Source organism: Berghia stephanieae, chromosome 6, assembly GCF_034508935.2.
Source record: "Berghia stephanieae isolate SIO BIC M18660-M18661 chromosome 6, UCSD_Bste_1.3, whole genome shotgun sequence".
NCBI classification, from domain to species: domain Eukaryota; kingdom Metazoa; phylum Mollusca; class Gastropoda; order Nudibranchia; family Aeolidiidae; genus Berghia; species Berghia stephanieae.
In genome coordinates this window covers 55,368,332-55,388,352 of record NC_088365.1, presented here as the reverse complement: position 1 = coordinate 55,388,352, position 20,021 = coordinate 55,368,332, and the positions used below count along the sequence as shown (strand labels likewise).

At 36.1% G+C, this 20,021-nt stretch overlaps 1 protein-coding gene across 2 annotated transcripts in view; it reads right to left on the bottom strand.

Annotated features, from left to right (window-relative positions):
* Positions 1–20,021, bottom strand: part of LOC144975298 (beta-hexosaminidase-like) — a 59,930-nt gene that overhangs the window by 30,178 nt on the left and 9,731 nt on the right. Inside the window, exons 1-3 of one of the 2 annotated variants that reach the window (XM_078919250.1) lie at positions 8,759–9,178; positions 5,712–5,853; positions 1,169–1,338 (exon numbers count right to left, since the gene is read on the bottom strand). In XM_078919250.1, the coding sequence (XP_078775376.1) occupies positions 1,169–1,338; positions 5,712–5,853; positions 8,759–8,809 (363 nt within the window). In that variant the 5' untranslated portion in view covers positions 8,810–9,178. Of the gene's footprint in view, positions 1–1,168; positions 1,339–5,711; positions 5,854–8,758; positions 9,179–20,021 lie in introns of those variants that run through there. The other variant, XM_078919251.1, reaches the window with a different exon arrangement.

Genomic DNA, 20,021 nt, shown 5'->3' with positions numbered 1-20,021 from the left:
TTCCCATTTACTTCTCCTGTGATGTGCACGTCATCGCGAAAAAGTTCTACAGGAATTATCAAGTTCAACTACTCAATGTTATCTTTGCATGGCAGGCATGCCTACCCGCACTTTCAAATTTAAGGGACATTTTAGAGATGATGACGTGGTGGTGATTGTTCTAGTGGTGGTGGCAGAGATGATGGATGATGTGGTGGTGGCAGAGATGATGATGTGGTGGTGGTGGTAGAGATGAAGATGATGATGATGATGATGATGATGATGATGATGATATGGTAGTTTTGGTGGTGGGGATCATCATGATGTGGTAGTGGTGGTTGTAGTTGTGGTTATATGGACAGGACTGTCAAATTGAAAACTTAATATTTATGAATTTCGATATCAATTTTTAAATAATTTTACAAGGAAATTAGTATTTTCTGACATCGTATTAGAAAAACCACAATTTGACATTGATGATCACTTCAACATTACATCGTCATGCTTATGCTCTGTAGAAATGCTTTATTATTGTTATTATTATAATCATCATCATAATCGTCATTATTATCATTATTATTATTGTAGTCATTATCATTAAATTAAGTATCATCATCATCATTATTATTATTATCATTATTGTAGTAGAAGTTGTAGTAGTAGTAGCAGTATTATTAGTAGTAGCAGTAGTAGTAGTAGTAGTAGTAGTAGTAGTAGTAGTAGTAGTAGCAGTAGTAGTATTTATCATTAGTAGTTTGTTATCGTACTTTCTTTCTTTTCTTTCTTCTCTCTTCTTCTTCTTCTTCTTCTATTATTTTACATTTTATTATCATTATTATTCTATTTATTATTATTATTATTATTATTATTATTATTATTATTATTATATATTATTATATTATTATTATGACTATTATATTATTATATATTATTATTATTATTTTATTATTATTATTATTATTATTATTATTATTATTATTATTATTATTCAAGTATTACTAGAGTACCATTGAAGCATGAACCTTTGTAAAAATGAATTTTTGAAGATTACTGACAATTTCAGAGAAAAATTTGAATTATAAGTTTTCTAACAAGGCCTGGGGTAACAAAGTTACTACTGAGTTACGATTAGGGTAAATGACCGAAAATTCACTTCATTTAATTTTTAATATTTACTCCGTTTACTGACCTGGCAGAAAATGATTGACCATTTTTTCCATGGAAATACTCGATTCCCCTTGTTTGTGAACACAATTTTAGCCCTGTAAGAACTTTCATGATTGTATCTGTTTTCTAGGACCGAGTAGTTGAGCTGGATATTCTCAGCAAAGTAATCCAAATCGGATTGTTTCAAATCATCTGAAACCAAAGCAAATAAAAATGAATTATAATATGTCAACTTAGTGCATTCATTTTTGTCTCCATTCAGTTCAGTTGTTGAATAACCAGTATGTCATAGATGCTATACATTTCTGCAATTTACTCACACCAAACATATTAAACATAGCAGCACTGAGTGTAACCTAAAACGTTTATATCACTATTCATAAGTTCATTTTGTGAAAACTAATCATCCAAAAAGTGTTCTGAAAACAATAACAACGAAACTATGTGTGCTGTTTCAGAGAGAAATTTAAATTCCGTGATAAAAAATTCTCATTCTGTTAGGTTCGGCAACTGAAAAAGACATGGGTTAATCACTATGATAAAACAAGAGACCAACTGAGAGGAAAGGTCAAACTGAGAGCAAAACGGACCTGAAAGGAAAATGAATGCACTCAGTTTACAGCCTTAGTCTGTCTCTAACAAGCTGCATTGGTTTGTTATAATAGATATATCTTTGTCAAGCCATTCAAATTGGTTATTGTGAATTGCACAATAATAATAATAATAATAATAATAATAATAATAATAATAATAATAATAATAATAATCATTGTATTATAATAATAATTATGTAAAATAAATAGTAATTTATGAATTGAAATAATGATAATAATAATAATAATAATAATAATAATAATAATAATAATAATACACATTTATACAGCGCTCATTCTCGTGTAAAACACAAGCTCTGGGCACTTTACAATATAAATTATCAATTTTAAGTGAAAAAAAAAATAATAATAATAATAATAATAATTCATAGCCAAATCAAGGATTCATAGAGTCAATAAAAACAAATTCAGTAAAAATGTGTCTTGAGATTCTTTTTAAAGGTAGGTAAAGACTTACAATCAATTCTTTTCGTTTGATTTTGATATTTCAGACACCTATCATTAAGCATATTGTATGCACATGTCCCATTTCCTTACAGATAGTCATGTCATCCATCTGAAACTTCCATCTTCAGCAAGGTGTATTGTGTATAATTTGTCGGGATTTGCTGGCAAAAGTTCCAGAATTATGTGCGGCTATGTGGTCTAGTGGTATGACACTCGCTTTCGGATCAGAAGGTCCTGGGTTCGAACCTCGCTCGGAGCATAGTTGAGTCCTTGGAAAAGGCTCTTTACTCACATTCTCTCACCACACTCAGGTGTAAAATGGGTACCTGGCCGTTAACAGCGTTGTCTTTGTCCAAAAAATTGTAATATCGCCAAACAGGCGTCATGTCTCGTCCTACATGTTAAATGTTGCTGTTGACCAGGGACCCCTTGTAAAGCGCTTTGAGCACATTTAGTGGATATTGCGCTATATAAGAGCTCAATTTATTTTTTATTTTATCATCGCACATAGTTTTATCATATCATGTGCATAGGTCACAGGAATAAATGATAAGTTGTTGACTTGTTTGAATAAAAAATAAAAAGAAGCAGCAATAAATCCATTGGTCAAGTCAGAGACTTCCCTCCGACAGGATGCGGTTGAATAATTTTAACATTTAGCTTACTGATTTAGGGACCTTTTGCTTTGAAGCATAATTTGGGATCGCACGACTAAAAGTTGTTAGTAGTGCCAAAAACAAATCTGAAGAGTTTTGGAGATAGATCCCTTTCTAAATTGGCCCCAAGTCTCTTAAAATATCTGACAGCTATCTTGTCTGAAGACATTTCTTTTCACCAAATACCTGCTCTTGTGAGTTGTACCTTGTCCTACTTATAGCTGTATTGATAAAATTATGTTGTAGATTATGATTAGATAAGCAGTTGTAAGTATTGTTTTTAAGCACTTTGAGGTTTCAACATAAAGCACTCTATAAATGTACTCATTATTAAGTTTTATACTGTTTCAACTCCTTTCACTAACTATGAAAATCCGTCCTGAGAAGGTGATCTTATGTCATAATTCTTAAACATCCAAGGTCATGTGTAGTTTTCAGTTTTATGTTTTTAACGACCCCCATAGTGCGACAAATTATTTGTTAGTTGTAACCGTCAATGTTGATAGTGATCTTCCCTTTAACATAGATAGCAACAGCAATTCTCAATTTCAGTGGTGATAATGGCAATTAGTCAACAAGGAGGAAAATGTATCGTTCCATCAGTCAAACTCAAACAAAATCATAACATAAAATATCATAGTGTCGTATATTATATTATTACTTCGAGTGTACATCTATTCTTAATATATAACTTTGTGTAAATTTTAATGAATTGTCCTCTCCTTAAAATGTTATTTTTAAATTTGCTCTATTCAAGAGATGTAAAATTAACTTTTGGCCCAAAGACCTTAAAGTATTGTTTTTACTTGTTTTATCTTTGTTGCCTGGTGGTGATGGATCTTACAAATAAGAATAAAGTATTTTTAATCAATTAAAAATGTAAAACATTGGAATAACAAAGGTAAAAAGAGTAAACTAAGTTGAGCATCCTTATAATTGTAACAGATTAATATCATCTCTCCATAACCAGATGACGTGAATAAAATAAATATGAAGATTGATAGAACAATGGTTGAGAGAGATATATGGATAAAGGAAATATAGAAAGAGAGAAATAGAAAAAGAGAGAGAGAGAAAAAGAAAGAATGAAAGATAGGGAGAATAAAAAAGAAACAGAGAGACAGAGAGAGAGAGAAGGGGAGAGAGACACACAGAGAGAGAGAGAAGGAGAGAGAGACACAGAGAGAGAGAGAGAGAGAGAGAGAGAGAGAGAGAGAGAGAGAGAGAGAGAGAGAGAGAGAGAGAGAGAGAGAGAGAGGGTGAGGGACAGAGAAAGAGAGAGTAGTTTAATTGATGGGCCTTTTTTCTAATTAGGGGAGAAGTTATAATAATTATTTTTTTAATGGACCTATATTGTACTACCACTCTTGACCTACTTACAAATAAAATCTAGACTTATTTAGACCCCTCTTCCTTTTCGACCATCAATTGTCTTGTCTCACTTTTGACATCTGGTGCCAGTTTGTCTAGACTGACCCATGAAAATGGGAGTGTCACCTAAATTCTTGCAACTGAGCACGGGTATCAAAATATGACACAAGACATGATGGTGATTTTTTCACAGATAGGAAAATAACACAGCAAAATCAGCGGAAAATTTCAGAGAAAATCCCAACATCCCGGAATTCCTCGGAAGATTATCATCACTGCAATTTGGATGAATCATTCGGTTTGTACAGCATGAAGAAGAGGATTTATTCAAATTGATATGGCCTCTACAACACAGAGAGTTCAGAGAGGACAAACATGATAAAAATATCCATACCTGAGGTATTTAACTTACTTTTTAAATATGACCCATTGCCTAAAACTAGTGTATGCTGTAAGAGTGAACTAGACGAGAAAAACGGAATGAATCAAATTGCTTTAACTGCAAAATTCTAAAAATTTCGTATTTCTCATCATTTAAACTTGAATTCTTTATTTCAATCTGATTCATCACAACCAGATGGAAGTAACAAGTAACAAGTTACTTTGCTCATCCCCGACTGCTGGACAGAGTTGTCTTCTTTCAACATCCCATAAATACAGTTGATGACAGATAATACATAGACATTGTCAGGACCATGTTAAAAAATATAGATATAAATGTCATGTCCATTAGTCCTTCCACAAAATGAAAGAAAACTAATGGAAAATGCATAAAAATGACAAGGGGTGTCAACCTGAATGATTCAGTGGCCCTTAAATTCAGGACGTTTAACTTGATTCGACTTTTAATAATTCAATCATTGTCTGACTCATCTGACTCTGCATCAGGCGTTCAGGCATTCTCGTCACATAAAAGAGGGATGTCATGATCCGCAAGAGTTTATTTACAATTTTTTGACTTGTTGATAATCTGGATGTATTGGTCTCTTCATGGGGATGACATTGGACAATAATCTCGCATTTTCAATGGCTATTATTTTGCCTCACTGTTGGGATATCTTCACTTTCATTGGGTCTTGTATATTACCTCACAGCAGGATTTCGTTAGCCAATTGTAAATTGTATTCTTTATTTTTTAGACCCATTAGTGACGATAATGATAGATCACTAAGTTAATATAACTTTACTGGTACAATTTATGCCGATATATGTGATCCTTATTTACTATTATCATATAGCAAAGAATTCAGGGTTTGATGACATGTCGGTATAAGCGTGATGTCAATATAAGCACTGTACAAGGGAAAGAACCGTTTATTCCCATTTCAATGTTTCCTTCCCTTAACAACAAAGAATTTTAAATGTTAAAATCTTTGTATTTATGTCAATGAATTAACAGACACCCGTTTTGACTAGTTTTAAGATGGCTATTATTAAAAATGGAAATAAACTAATATAGAAAACATAAACTGTCTACCTTTATAAAATATATCTTGTCTTTGTCTGAGTGTGAATCTCTCTGGATATCGGGATACAACCCACCACAGTAGCAAAATTCCAACTAATGCAAATATTTGTCCACAACTAATTCTTTGCAATCGTCTTAACCAAAAACACCACTTGAAAAGAGAGATTACAAAAATAGATTAATATAACATTTTTTCATAGTTTAGGTTCTATCATACTATTAGTAAGATAAAGGAACTACAATTAATATTCAACAGATATAACATTTTTTCATAGTTTAGGTTCTATCATACTAGAGTGATGATAATGGCAATTTGTCAAGAAGGAGGAAAATGTATCGCTCCATCAGTCAAACTCAAACAAAATCATAACATAAAATATTATAGGTTCGTATATTATATGTATTACAACTTCTAGTGTACAGCCATTCTTAATAGTAGAGATATAACTTACTTATGTAAATTTTTTACTGAATTATTCTTCCCTTAAAACGATTTTTTTAAACGCCTTCTATTCAAGAAATTTAAAATGAACTTTTGGTCAAAAGGTCTGAAAGTATTTGTTTTACTTGTTTTATCTCCGATACTGTAGCCCAGTGGTTACGGATCTTACAAATAAGACAAGTATCTTTAATGAATTGTTAAACAATGTAAAAACAAAGGTAAAAAGAGTAAACTAAGTTGAGCACCCGTTATTATTGTAACAGATTAGTATCATCTCTTATAACCAGATGACGTTTATAAAGTTAACATGAAGATTGGTAGAAGAATGGTTGAGAGAGATATTGTGGATAAGGCAACAATAGAAAGAGAGAAACAGATAGAGAGAGGGAAAAAGAAAGAGTGGAAGAGATGGAGAGGGAAAAAGAAAGAGGAAAAGAGTGAGAATGAGAGAGAGAGAGAGAGAGAGAGAGAGAGAGAGAGAGAGAGAGAGAGAGAGAGAGAGAGAGAGAGAGAGAGAGAGAATAGTTTAATGGATGTGGCTTTTTTTCTAATTAGGGGGAAGTTATAATATTCTTTAGAAAGGGACCTTAAGTGTCCTACCACTCTTGACCTACTAACTCATTTACCCCCTCCCCCACCCCTTCCTTTTCGACAATCAAATGCCCTGTCTCAATTTTGACATCTGGCGCCAGTTTAGACTGATGCCATAAAAATGGAAGTGTCACCAAAATTCATGCAACTGAGCACAGGTGTCAAAATATGACACAAGACATAAAGGTGATTTTTTCATGGATCCACCACTAGACCTGAGCTTTTATCAGAGGAAAATGTTTGACACAGCAAAATCAGCGGAAAATTTCTGAGAAAATCCCCAAATCCCGGAATTCCACGTATCCGAGGAAGATTATAATCACTGAATTAGAAAGGAACTACAATTGATATTCAACAGTAAAATATAGCCTACTTTAAACAAAAACAATTACACAACTCAAAGCCATAGAGGTATTTGTCCTTTCATCCTTACCAGGAGTCACTGGCTCGTGGAAGAGAGAGATTTCTTAAGTAGTTTCCCCACGTCAAAGATTTTCTTATTTTCACTCTTAGACTTCCTTAATTATTATTTATATAAAAAAATCTATCTCAAGTATTACACAAGTTTATTATGACCCAGCATACATTTCCTATTTATCGTCAATAAATTATTTTATATCGCAGCAGCAGTTTCTAATGGTATCACACTACAATTTTACCACAGTCTATCCAGGCAGCAGCAGCTTCTAATGGTGCTCACACTATTCAAAGCCATAGGTTTGAATAGGGAATGAGATTAGCGGAAGAGTAGCGTTCCTTGATTGGATGTTACCTTACCTAGAGAATGTCAATTTGGTTTTGCGTATGCGTCTCTCTCGTACTCGCTTTCGGTGAAGTGTCTCAAGCCGCTTTCACCGACTGGAAGCGAGGACGAGAGTTGCATGCGCACAGCCAACATGACGTTCTCTCTCTAATAACTTTTCCGCCGGTGACGTCCAATCAAGGGACGCTACTCTTCCGCTAATCTCATTCCCTCTACGTAACTACCATGTTATGACGATCGACCCAATCAACAAATTCTGTACTGCACTCGTGCACAGTCGCAAACCCACCCAGAAGCTTCGTTACAACACACCGTTCAACTAGATGATCGGGCTCATTACCACAATGGAATCATCATCATTTGATCCTATCAAGAACCATGTCTTATAAAAGCTATTTTTTCAATGATCTGATAGTTTGATTATTAAAATATTAACAAAATATGTAATGCGAGAGGACTAGAATGCCTTCAGAATTGCATCAACCTATCCTGATGATCATGTTGATATTGTTGTCAAAGTAAAAAGAAAAGACAATTTGTTTTAAAACATAGACAAAAACGGGGACCATTCGGCAGAAACCTCTTCTTAAGTTTTGAGACGAAATGACTAAGACTTAAAAAAGAGAAGCCAGGCATATTGTAAAAGGCCTCTAGAAACACAAATGCTGACTCTGAGGTTTGGACTATAAACACTTAAAATTAAAACAAACACAAAGAGAGACAACAAAAAATTAAATTGTAGGCACCCTCCCCCAATCAATCAGACCACTGTTCCAGAAGAACAAGGGGCTTAATCATGAATTGTCAATCCCACGTACAAGAACAGGCACACGCAAACATTCATTCTTTCCTTCCTCAATAAAAATCTGGACCAATCTGCCACCTGACGCTGCAGAATCAGGATGCCTAGAAAAAAGTTTCAGAGAATGGTGTCTTTTTTTGTGTTAATGTCAGTTAAAATTAAAGTATTATTTCTTTGTTTGGGGTATTATTCTTTTAATTTTTCTTTTTTTTTTATTATTATCATTCTTTTTTTTTTTTTGGAGGGGTTTCTTTTTCTTGCATTCATGTGGGATGTCAAATGTAAAGTAATCCTCCATATTGAAGAAGAAGAGGAAGAAGAAGAAGAAGAAGAAGAAGAAGAAGAAGAGGAGGAGGAGGGAGGAGGAGGAGGAGGAGAGGAGGGAGGAGGAGGAGGAGGAGGAGGAGGAGGAGGAGGAGGAGGAGGAGAAGAAGAAGAAGAAGACTTTAAGCTCTAACCTGTGTTTTTCGTCTATTTAATCCACGAATTATGGCTTGAAATGATGTCATATCGTATCATCAGCAAATCAAGTGTGCTGATAATTGTTGAAAAGTTTTAGCTAAAATGTCACATCAATTTAGTTTTATTTTCAAGATATTTGAAATTTATTTGAATTAAATTCCAAAATACAATTTCTATTTTTCAGAAAAATATATATCTATGATTACTTATGTTACATAGTCAAGTCATTTTTAATCGTTCAATCCACTGAGTTTGAATTGAGAATGGAATCACTTCAAATGAAATGAGGTGAATTCTACGCCACGATGTTGTAACTAGTTGTTCCAACATGAATTTTTTTTTTTTTAATAATTTATTGCTAATTTTCCTTGACAATGTATCACTTGCAAGATGTTGATATGGAGTGGCCAATATTTCTGTTTCCGATTTTGAAGGGGAAAAATTTAGGGGCTTATTTATAATATTCCCTATTCATTTTCAATGAGAGGAAATGGCAAGTATTAGATATCATTGGAAAGTGCGTAAAATTTTGCATACAGCAGTACTATTATTATTTGGAGTGTCTATTCACAAACGTTAAAGGAAGAGAGAGAGAGAGAGAGAGAGAGAGAGAGAGAGAGAGAGAGAGAGAGAGAGAGAGAGAGAGAACAGCAGGGTGATAGCTGAGTCTATATATATAAATTGGTAAATAAGTGGATGAATGGATATAATAACAGATGAAAATGAAAGATATCTAGAAAAATTACGACAAATATTGTTTATATATAGTAATTTATTATCCCTCGACTGATTTGCTGTTTAAGTAATTTTATACTTTTATTGATAATTTATTAACTTTACTTTTTTCTATGTGTACGACAAACATTTTCACTTTTCGAAAGTGAATACAGAGCAGAGTTTCAAAAAAGTGTCTGTGTATAATCACTGGGGTAAACGTTTGCCAATAGCCTACAGGCTATTGTAGGCTATTGGCAAACGTTTGGGAATAGCTTACTGACTGGCTATTGACAAACGTTTGTGAATAGGAAATGTGAGTGACACAAAGCAAGATGGCAAACCAGAATCCCTCACACAGGTAGAGTGCCATAAATCACCTGACAAGAATTGTCGAGCAAGCCTTCCCTGGTCAGCTCAGGAATGGGTATCTTTTTTCTCACAAGGACAAAGTTTGTCAAGTACGCCTACCCTTGGAATTCCGGGGAAAATGGTTGGACCTGGTAACCATTCACAAAAGGGATCAGTACTCTTGCATTTCGGAGGAAGGCTATAGAGCTCCAATGCACATGGTTAGAGATGAGCACAGAATTAGAAGAGATCCAGTAAGTAAGGCAAAATTGTAGGACAGAACATAAGATGCCATCAACAAGGATGCTCCCTGTATATGGTGATGAGACTATGAGATGCCTAATGAAAGCCAAGACATGTTTCCCCCATTCAGAGTACAGTTACTAAGCAGTATCTCTTGTGATGGAACAGCGAGATGGGACACACCTGAATACAGTTTTCACAATTTCCTGAATTATCACAAAATACAGTTGATCACAGAGGTGCTGGATTTCGTGATAATTCAGAAAATTTTGAAAACTGTATTCAGGTGTCCCATCTCCCTGTTCCAATAAAAGGAGATACTGCTCTGTGACTGTACTCTGAATGGTTGCAATGGGACATCATGATACGGCAGCTGTCTTGTTTCGTCCGTGATCAATTGTATTTCCTAGGCTTGGCATTGGAGGGAAAGACTGTGGATTACCCCTCGCACATCCACCAATCAACAGTCATCATCAATATCCAGGACGCATATGAGGCTTTAAAGACTAGATTTGGCAGCCAACAGTCAGTTGCAACATGCAGCATTGATACAATTTAAAACTACCATCCAGACTGAGAAGGAGGATGTCCTAGTCTATACTGATAGATTGTGGGAACTGGTACACCAAGCTTTCCTTGGACAATCCCCACGCCACTTGTAGGCACAAGTAGTAGCCCATTTTGCTACAGGGCTGTATGATGTAAAAGCTGCACAATACATAGTGTGTCAAGAATGTGCAACTACGGGTCAGTCCCGTAGGACTTTCAAACTGTTTTAAGATTCCCAGCAAACAATCTAGAGCTCTCCGAGAGCTAAATCAAGCATGTCCAGAAATGCATTATCAAGTTTCAGAGAGCCTTCAGTTCAAGCTGTAAATCTTTACAAGGACCAAGAAGCTGAATCTGAAGAGCCTGATAGTTTAAACCATGTCAGCAGCCTCTTATGATTCTCACACTACTATGTTATGGCAATCGACCCAATCAGCAAAGTCCGGTCCACATTCGTGCACCCTCGCAAACCCGCCCGGTAGCATTGTCACAACACACCATTCAACTAGATGCTCTGCCGTTTCGGGTTCTTGCCCACATCGGGTACATGTAGGGCAGGTGGACAGAGGGCAATTGACAGCCAACAGATGTCAAAAGTGAGTGTGGAAATGATGTTCAGGAAAATGTAGAATCTACATGAACAGATGCATAAGTTGGATACTCTTATCTCAAGCTCCAAATTTATTCTTGAATATTATTCAAAGGGAGTCTCGATGCACCTGTCAAAGATCAACTCTATTGAGATGTACATAGACGCAGGTCTGACATCCAAACCCACTACTTTATGGGCCTAGTTTAACATTGTTGTAATTGACAATATTTTGCATCATTTTTTAAAGATTTCCATTACAACAAGCCCATAAGGAATTGGGTTATCAGACCTGCAAATAAGCGCACATCGCACTCTATCTAATTCCCTTTCTTCAGAGATTTGTTAAAAACACAGTTTTTCCTCCTTAAACTTATATATATAACAACAAAGTGGCAATTCGGACTTGAGTCTGAATAGTCTCCCGTGGCTATTCAGACTCAAACTCCGGTTGTGCATGCATGGAACTGATAAAGAAATAGAAAAAGAGTTCAGAAGAAATGTTGTTTTGCCCATATCACACTGACTCAACTCATACCATTACTTTGGATTGTAGAAGGATTGCTGCCTGTCTCACACTATCAGAATATGTAATTTTTAAATTATCTATTTTTGTCCTGATTTTATTTGGACATTGTTTTATGTTGTTTAAAAAGCTTTTCATTTATACAAGTTACTTTGACTGACTTTTGAAGAGTTTTAACTCTTTTCTTTTTAATTTCTATCTGGACTTTCAATTGATCAATGATTTTGTCTTTCTGGTCAGATAAAGCCTACTGATAGTTACTAAAATCGTAATTTTGATTTGCATTAATTTTTTGTAGGTAGTTTATCAATAATTAAAATATTTTTAAAAAACAACAAACAAAAGCTATAATCTATACTCCCACAGGAGACTTTTCAGACTCAGACTGAGTCCAAATAATCTGTTGATTGCATGCGCATTGGAATTTGAGTCCGAATAGCCACGGGAGACTATTCAGACTCGAGTCCGAATAATCGCAGCCATGAATATAACAAAATTTCGTCACATTATAAACGACCATAACTATAACTTTCTAACCCGATGAGATAGAGCGATAATTAATTGCAACAGTAAATGAATGTCCCACTCCCATATATTTTTCTATGCTAAATTGCGAGGCCTTCCTAAAGCTCCTCTTGCTAAGGGCAAGGGAAACAACCCAAATATTCCATCTACTAACACACTAAGAGAAAATAAAAACCTAGATATTCCCACTCCCATTTATTTTTCTATGCTAAATTGGAAGGCCTTCCGAAAGCTCCTCCTGCTAAGGGAAACAACCCAGATATTCCCTCAACTAACACTAAGATAGAATAAAACCTTGACAACTTGAATAAATAAAATAAACGTCTGAGCTGAACAGACAACTGACAAATGCTAAACTTATGAATGCTAGGACTAGGAAGGCCTCCCGTAATGTCCATATCTCTATTTTGAAAAATTCTTGCAAGTGCGTATACAATGGTTTGTTCTGTTTATTATTTCATTCAAATATCATTTGACTAAAAGCTTAAGTTTCCATTTCTTGAATAAAAGTTCACTGAATGATACGTTGCAAATCACAGACCAGTAGAAAACAAAAGGTTCAAAAGTTGCCGCAACTGTTGTTATTGCCAAGTACACCTTAAAAGGGAGCCAAATTAATATTTTTATTTTTATTTTATTTTTTTATTTTTTTTTATTTTTTTTTTTTCAATTTTCGAATGGATTTTCTCTCTCATACTAGAATGATATATAATTATAAACAACTCGCTCGACAATTTAGTTAAAACAGTCTGCATCTGTCGGTGACAAGTTATATTTTTTTTTAACTGCAATGGTTTCTTCTTCTTCTTCTAGGTTCCATGCCTGGTCCAGGCTTCGGATACTGCATGAATTATCTCTCTCCATTCCTCCCTGTCTCTTGCTTTTTCAAACAGCTCTTGGATTGTTAGGTTGGTGAAGCCCTTCAGTTGGTCTATGAGTGTTTTTCTTTGTCTCCCCCGGGCGCGTTTACCAGGTATTTTTCCACAACTTGCCAGGTATTCATTCTTATCTTTCCTTACTATGTGTCCGAAAAAGGATAGTTGTCGATCCACTATTAAGGGCATTGGTTTCCTTTGTTGGTATGTTTGTTTTAGCACTTCTTCGTTCGTTTTGTGTGCGGTATACGATATTCTCTGCATCCTTCTCAAGCACCACATTTCAAAAGCTTCAATGTTCTTTTGTGTTTCTGCATTTGTAGTCCAGCTTTCGCATCCGTAGAACAAGATTGGCCACACGTAGCACTTCAAGACTCGGAATCTAATCCCGAACGACATCTGTTTGTTTTTCAAAATGTTTCCCAGGTCCATGAAGGCCTGTTTGGCTTGAGTTATTCTTGCTCGTATGTCTCGGTTACATCTTCCATCTGTTGTCACTATTGAACCTAGGTATTTAAAACTTTCTACGTTGGTAAGCTGCTCGCCGTGAATCGTTATATTGCAGGTGTTGTTGTTTTTGGGGTTTTTCTGTATTACCATGCATTCTGTTTTGGTGATATTCACTTCCATTCCCTTGGCTTCACTATCTACTACCACTTTGTCAACAATCTTTTGAAGTTGGATTTCTGATGTTGCAATGAGTACCGTATCGTCTGCGTATCTTATATTATTTATGTTGTGACCTCCTACTTTTATTCCCTCCATATTATTTATGCCCCTCATGATTGTTTCTTGGTATAGATTAAACAGATCTGGTGAGGCAACACACCCTTGACGGACTCCTTTCTTAATAGGAATGGAATTTCCTGTAGAGTTTCCGATTTTGATAGATGCCTGCTGGGTGTAGTATAATGTTTGCATGAGTCTGAGGTCTTTCTCATCAGCGCCAATGGAGTGCAGTTGTTTTAGTATTTCTTCGTGGCGTACTCTATCAAAAGCTTTTTTGTAGTCGACAAAACAGAGGTATAGTGGGGTCTGAACCTGTATAGCTCTTTCACTTAAAACACGGAGGAGGTATATTGCGTTCCTTGTCCCTCTGTCAGGTTGGAATCCATATTGTTCTTCTGCGATTTCGGGGTTAATCTTATTCCTTAGCCTGTTGATAATTATACGCAACAGTATTTTGTTGATGTGACTTATTAAACTTATAGTTCTAAAATTTTCGCATCTGACTGCACCTGCTTTCTTTGGTATTGCTATGAAAATAGAGTTACAGAGATCTTCTGGAATTTTCCCAGTATTGTATATATTGTTGAATAATATGTGAAGTTCATCAATTGCTAGATCTCCTAGGCTTTTTAATACCTCTACAGATATTTCATCAGGGCCTGTTGCTTTACCATCCTTCATTCGTTCCATGGCATGTTCAATTTCACTTTTGGTGATGTTTGGTCCGCTTAATGGTTCTTTGAATTTCAGTGGTGGTTCATTTCTATTTGGATCATTGTACAGTTCGCCTATGTATTCTACCCATCGGCTTTCTATATGTTGTTCTTCAAATAGCAGTTCCCCTTGTTTGTTTTGGATACAACTTCCTGCTGCTTTGCTTTTCCTTTTCCCTGATAGTTCTTTTATTCTTTGGTGAGCTTGTTGGGGTTGGGTTTGTATTCTCTTTCGAGAGAGAGCAAGGAACCAGATAGACTTTATAGCAGTATCATCAAGATTCAGAAATGGCATATTAAATTGCAAAACCTACCCAGGCGCCGATGTAGACAGTGACCATGTCCCAGTTGTTTGTACAGTAAGGATAAAGTTTAAAGCTATTCAGAGAACAGCTGGTAGAATAAAGAGGGATTACAGGTTATGCAAAGACAATGGCATACAAACAAAAATGAGAGAAGAATTTGAAAATGCACTCATGATACAAAGCCAAAGTGAACCTGATAACGAAAAATGTGAAAAACAATTTGATATATTCCAAAAGTGTGTCAAAGCAACTACAGAAAAGCATTTACCAATAGCTCAAACAAACAGCAAAAAGGAATGGATGACAAATGAAATTCTAAACCTATTTGAAGAAAGACGAAAATGCAACAGAGGGTCTGCAGAATACCAAACATTGAACAACCACATTAAATCCAAATGCATCGAGGCACACGAGAACTATCTAGACTGGAAATGCTGCGAAATCGAAAGAGAATACAAACCCAACCCCCAACAAGCAATGGTTTACATCGATATAAAACTGGTTTGAGGTGATTGGTCACATTTAATTTAATTAGAAGATACAAGGATTGCCGAAAAATGTCATTCAATAACGCACGGAATATCGGGAATTCCTCTAAATTTACGAAATGTGATGCGTGATTTTTGTGCATGTGGACTAATATTCTAAGTGACCTTACGAATTTTGAATACCGTTAGTGGAAGACAGAACAGTTTTCTCACAACGCCGAATTCCTTTGATCTTTCCATTGTTTGCAATAAAATATGACTCAAACTTTTAAAATGTTGACAGTAATTATATGTGTTGATTCTCTTTCCCGTGGGGAAAAATCATAACAAAAATGCATTCAGCGGGGTAGCTTGGTAAATAATTTTGGATTGTTTTAAATAGTGAAAAAATAGACAGCATCTCAATAGGTAGTACTTTTAACTGCGTTGAAAACAGGCTCACACCGCTTTATATTTTTTCTCTTCCCTGGTGGACAACGAACTAAATATAACACATTGGACAACACGAGGAGCCCATTAGGTTCGTATACATTTTTGGACAAAGACATTGATATACATTTCGGATACTCCGAATGTTTACGCTCTCTCCGAAAGGTCGAGAAAAGTTGTTTGAAATGCTTTTCACTCTTTACTTCACACAAGTACTTTATGTGGCTATGGGTCTTCGAATCACGGTCATCTGTTGATTTCAGGGGCAAAATTCACTTTATTTCAAATTTTAGAGTAAAAATAAAACCACTGAAATGTTTATTCGATTAGTTTTAATACAGCATACGATAACTGAAAAAGTTTTCAAAAATCTTAGATTCTTACCATAAGATAATGGTTTTAAAAGGCGATTTTTCGATAAGCATAGCAACACGAGATCACGGAAAAACCGTCAATTGTTTATGTCAAATGTGTACAAAGGGCACAATAATTTACTGTGTCATTTTTAACCTAGGGTGGCAATGTTAGTGAATCGTGCATATGAATGTCGTGGAAAGTAAACCCATGGCGAGGCCTGTGGGCGAGTTCAGTTATTGTAATCACAACAAATTCACTGTATCTAATATTGTTAATGTAAGACATCCAAATGTCCACTTATACTCGACCTTTGTTTCTTTTGTTTTTTATAAACCTTAAAGAGGAAAAATCCCAAAGTATGGTACTGTCACAAGTGAAAATTTTAAAAAATGATAAATCGGCTTAACATTACTAACAATTCGAGCTATTCATCATTAAAATCCATCAGAGGGTTGTGACGATAACCATGTCAACGCATGCGCACGGGTTGTGGAACGTAGTGATCGAGCACTCGTAAACGGACCGGACGAGAATATATTTAAATGACAAGGTACAGACAATATGTCCACACCCTGTCCTACTAATTGCTGTCCAGAGCCGTCTTGACCCGATCAGAGTGCATCTGGAGCCGACCGGAGGCCCACTGGAACCGTCCGAACCAAGGCTGTGTGTGCCCTGGTCCAAACCCATCCGGAGCCGCCCGGGGCCTTCCATAAGGCTCTGGGGCCGTCCGGAGACCATTAAAGCAGTCTGAAGCCACATGGACGCCGCCCATAAGCTGTCTGGATCAGTCCGGAGACATCCAGAAGCTTCTGGGGGGGGGGGGGGGGGTCCAGAGCCAAAGAAGCCGTCTGAAGCCATCCAGATGCCGTCTGAGCCTCCTGGGGCTGTCCAGAGGCCCATGGAGCCGTCTGAAGATGTCCCGGGTAGTCCGGAGCCGTCCGAAGCCATCTAGAGGCCTTCTGCAGCCATCCTGAGGCAATTGAAGCCGTCCGAAGCCACACGACGGAGGCGGCCTTGAATCATCTAGAGTGGCCCAGCTGCCTGGAGCTAAGAAAAATTAATTGAAAAATGGCAAGACAAAATAAGCAACAACAAAAAAGTCCAGCGATGGACGGTTCCAAGTGGTTTCATCAAACTGTTACAGACAGTCCCCGGACAGCTAAAGACGGCCCCAGACAGCCTCCGGCTATATTTGTAGTTGTGTGTCATGTTTCCATGTTTCTCCCTATTATTCTCGAGATTTTATTGTAAAGGCTTAGAGCCCTCGAACGGGAATATGACGGAAAGATGCACTATTTAAGCGCAATTAATTTTTATTATAATATATATATATATATATATATATATATATATATATATATATATATATATATATATATATATATATTATGTAATACATAATTAGTTTTTTAAATATATATATTAAAAATGTGTGTGTGTGTGTGTGTATGTGTGTGTGTGTGTGTGTGTGTCTATACGTGCGGCTATGTGGTCTAGTGGTGTGATACTCGCCTTCGGATTGGGAGCTTCTGGGTTCGAGTCCCGCTCTGTGCCTGGCGCACAGTTGAGTCTTTGGAAAAAAGTTCTTTACTAACATCCTATCATCCTACTCAGATGTAAAATGAATTCTTGGCTGTTAACAGCATTGTCTCTGTCGAAAAAAAGGGCAATATCGCCTAATAGCCGTGATGTCTCGTCTTACATGTTAAGTGTTGTTGTTGGCTATGAATCTCCAAGTAAAGCGCTTTGAGCACGTTAAGTGGATATTGGGCTAAATAAAAGCAAGCTTAAGTTTCAAATTTTAAGTTTTATATACGCAATCTGGATTATCAAATTTAATTAATCAATAACATTTTCTGCTTACCCGGTTCTTGGCAATCAACAGAATTCGGAAATATGAACAACAAGTAAAATAGAAACACTCCTAAGATCTTAAGAATCTTTCTACAATTATCCATTTCAGTCACAGTCGTCTTGAGAAACACAAAAATAATCATAATATTATTTCTCATCACAAACGCACCAACATAATAATAATATCTAATATTCTTGGCAGTATCGATTGGACTCGCCTATTTCCTTTCGCCTATAACGACATCACTTAATTAACCAAATACTTTGGCTCAAAATGTACTCTACAAACTTATCTTCTTGTCTGTAGCGTTTACTTTTACCCACTGCGCCTAACTTGTCCAATGCTGTTTGACCTTTGAAAGTCTTTAGTTCGACTCGAAAAGAGAAAATGAAAAATAAAAACCAATTATTAAAACGAACGTCTATTTGTTCAGAAACAGGATTTGGACGTGGGCACCTTACACCAAACAGTTCTTCATGCTTATTCTTCGAAATGAGTGTTTGTACACTCTGACACTGACAAACGAACAAAGGGCTTCGTTTTTGAGCAAATTGTGAAGAAAGAAAAAAAGAGAGTACTAATCCTATAAAATCCTTTTTGATAATAATCCATTTTGCACTTCTTTTTTTTTTTAAACAAAAGCATGGTACACTAACTAGGGTCTCCCTACTCGACTCATTTCATTATCACTTTGAACCTGTTTTACGTGGTAACTCGCTATAAAAATGTTTATTATTATCATCATCATCATCATCATCATCATCATCATCAACAGGGGAACAACATCATTATTCGTAAAAAAAAAAAAAAAATAATACTAATAATAATAATAATGATAATACAATGCCTTCGTCTTGCGCTGTTTTATATTCAGGAGTATCTGTCCGAAAAAATGTAATATCGCCTAACAGGCATCATGTCCCGTCCTACAAGTTAAGTTTTGCTGTTGGCCAGGGACCCCATGTAAAGCTTTGAGCACGTTTAGTGGATATTGCGCTATATAAAAGGCTCAAGTTTTCTTCTTCTGTTTTTTTTATTGGAAGTGTAAAACCATTCTCCCAGAGGACTGAATATATAGATTGTGTAAATGATCTTCTGGTTTCAGAGTGATGTCATTATATTTAAAAATGAGCTTTATATAGCGCAATATCCACCAAATGTGCTCAAAGCGCTTTACAAGGGGTCCCTGGTCAACAGCAACATTTAACATGTAGGACAGAACAAGACGCCTGTTAGGCGATATTACAATTTTTCGGACAAAGGCAACGCTGTTAACGGCCAGGTACTCATTTTACACCTGAGTACGGTGAGAAAATGTGAGTAAAGAGCCTTTTCCAAGGACTCAACTATGGGCCGCGCGCGAGGCTTGAACCCAGGACCTTCCGATCCGAAAGCGAGTGCCATACCACTAGACCACATAGCCGCAATTGAATTCAATAGTCTGATGTCACGCCGCCCGGCAATGGCGGCCATCTTGGTTCTAAACAAAGAAAATCATTACTTTTTATTCTTCATGCTGGCTAGAACTTTTCATATGTCTTGTGATCAGAATGTGTAAAAGTCAAAACATGATCAAATTTATGGGGTTTTTTCCTCTGGATACGCTTTTATGCTCGCCGGAGAAATATTTCATACGGGCGTCCGCCATTGTTCCGATAGTTTAGAGCCAGTGTTACTAAGTTACCATGCGTCATTAGGGAGGAAGTGACGTTACGACTGTTGAAGCATATTGAATTAATATTTTCAAGTCTAAATATTATGCTGTTCGTCAAGGAAGATGTATGATCATACATCTTCCCTCTTTTACGTCCCGTTATCCTTAGAATGGGCTTATACAGCCTGCTACTAAAATAGTTATAATATTATGCCAGCTAAGAATCAATTTGTAACTTATTCATTATTAGTACTCCGAAAAAACTGGTTACATAAACACTTCCAATGATTTTGGAACCGGAAAAGTAGAATGTGTGACTTCATGACTCTTTTTGGTGATTAATTTCCACACTAA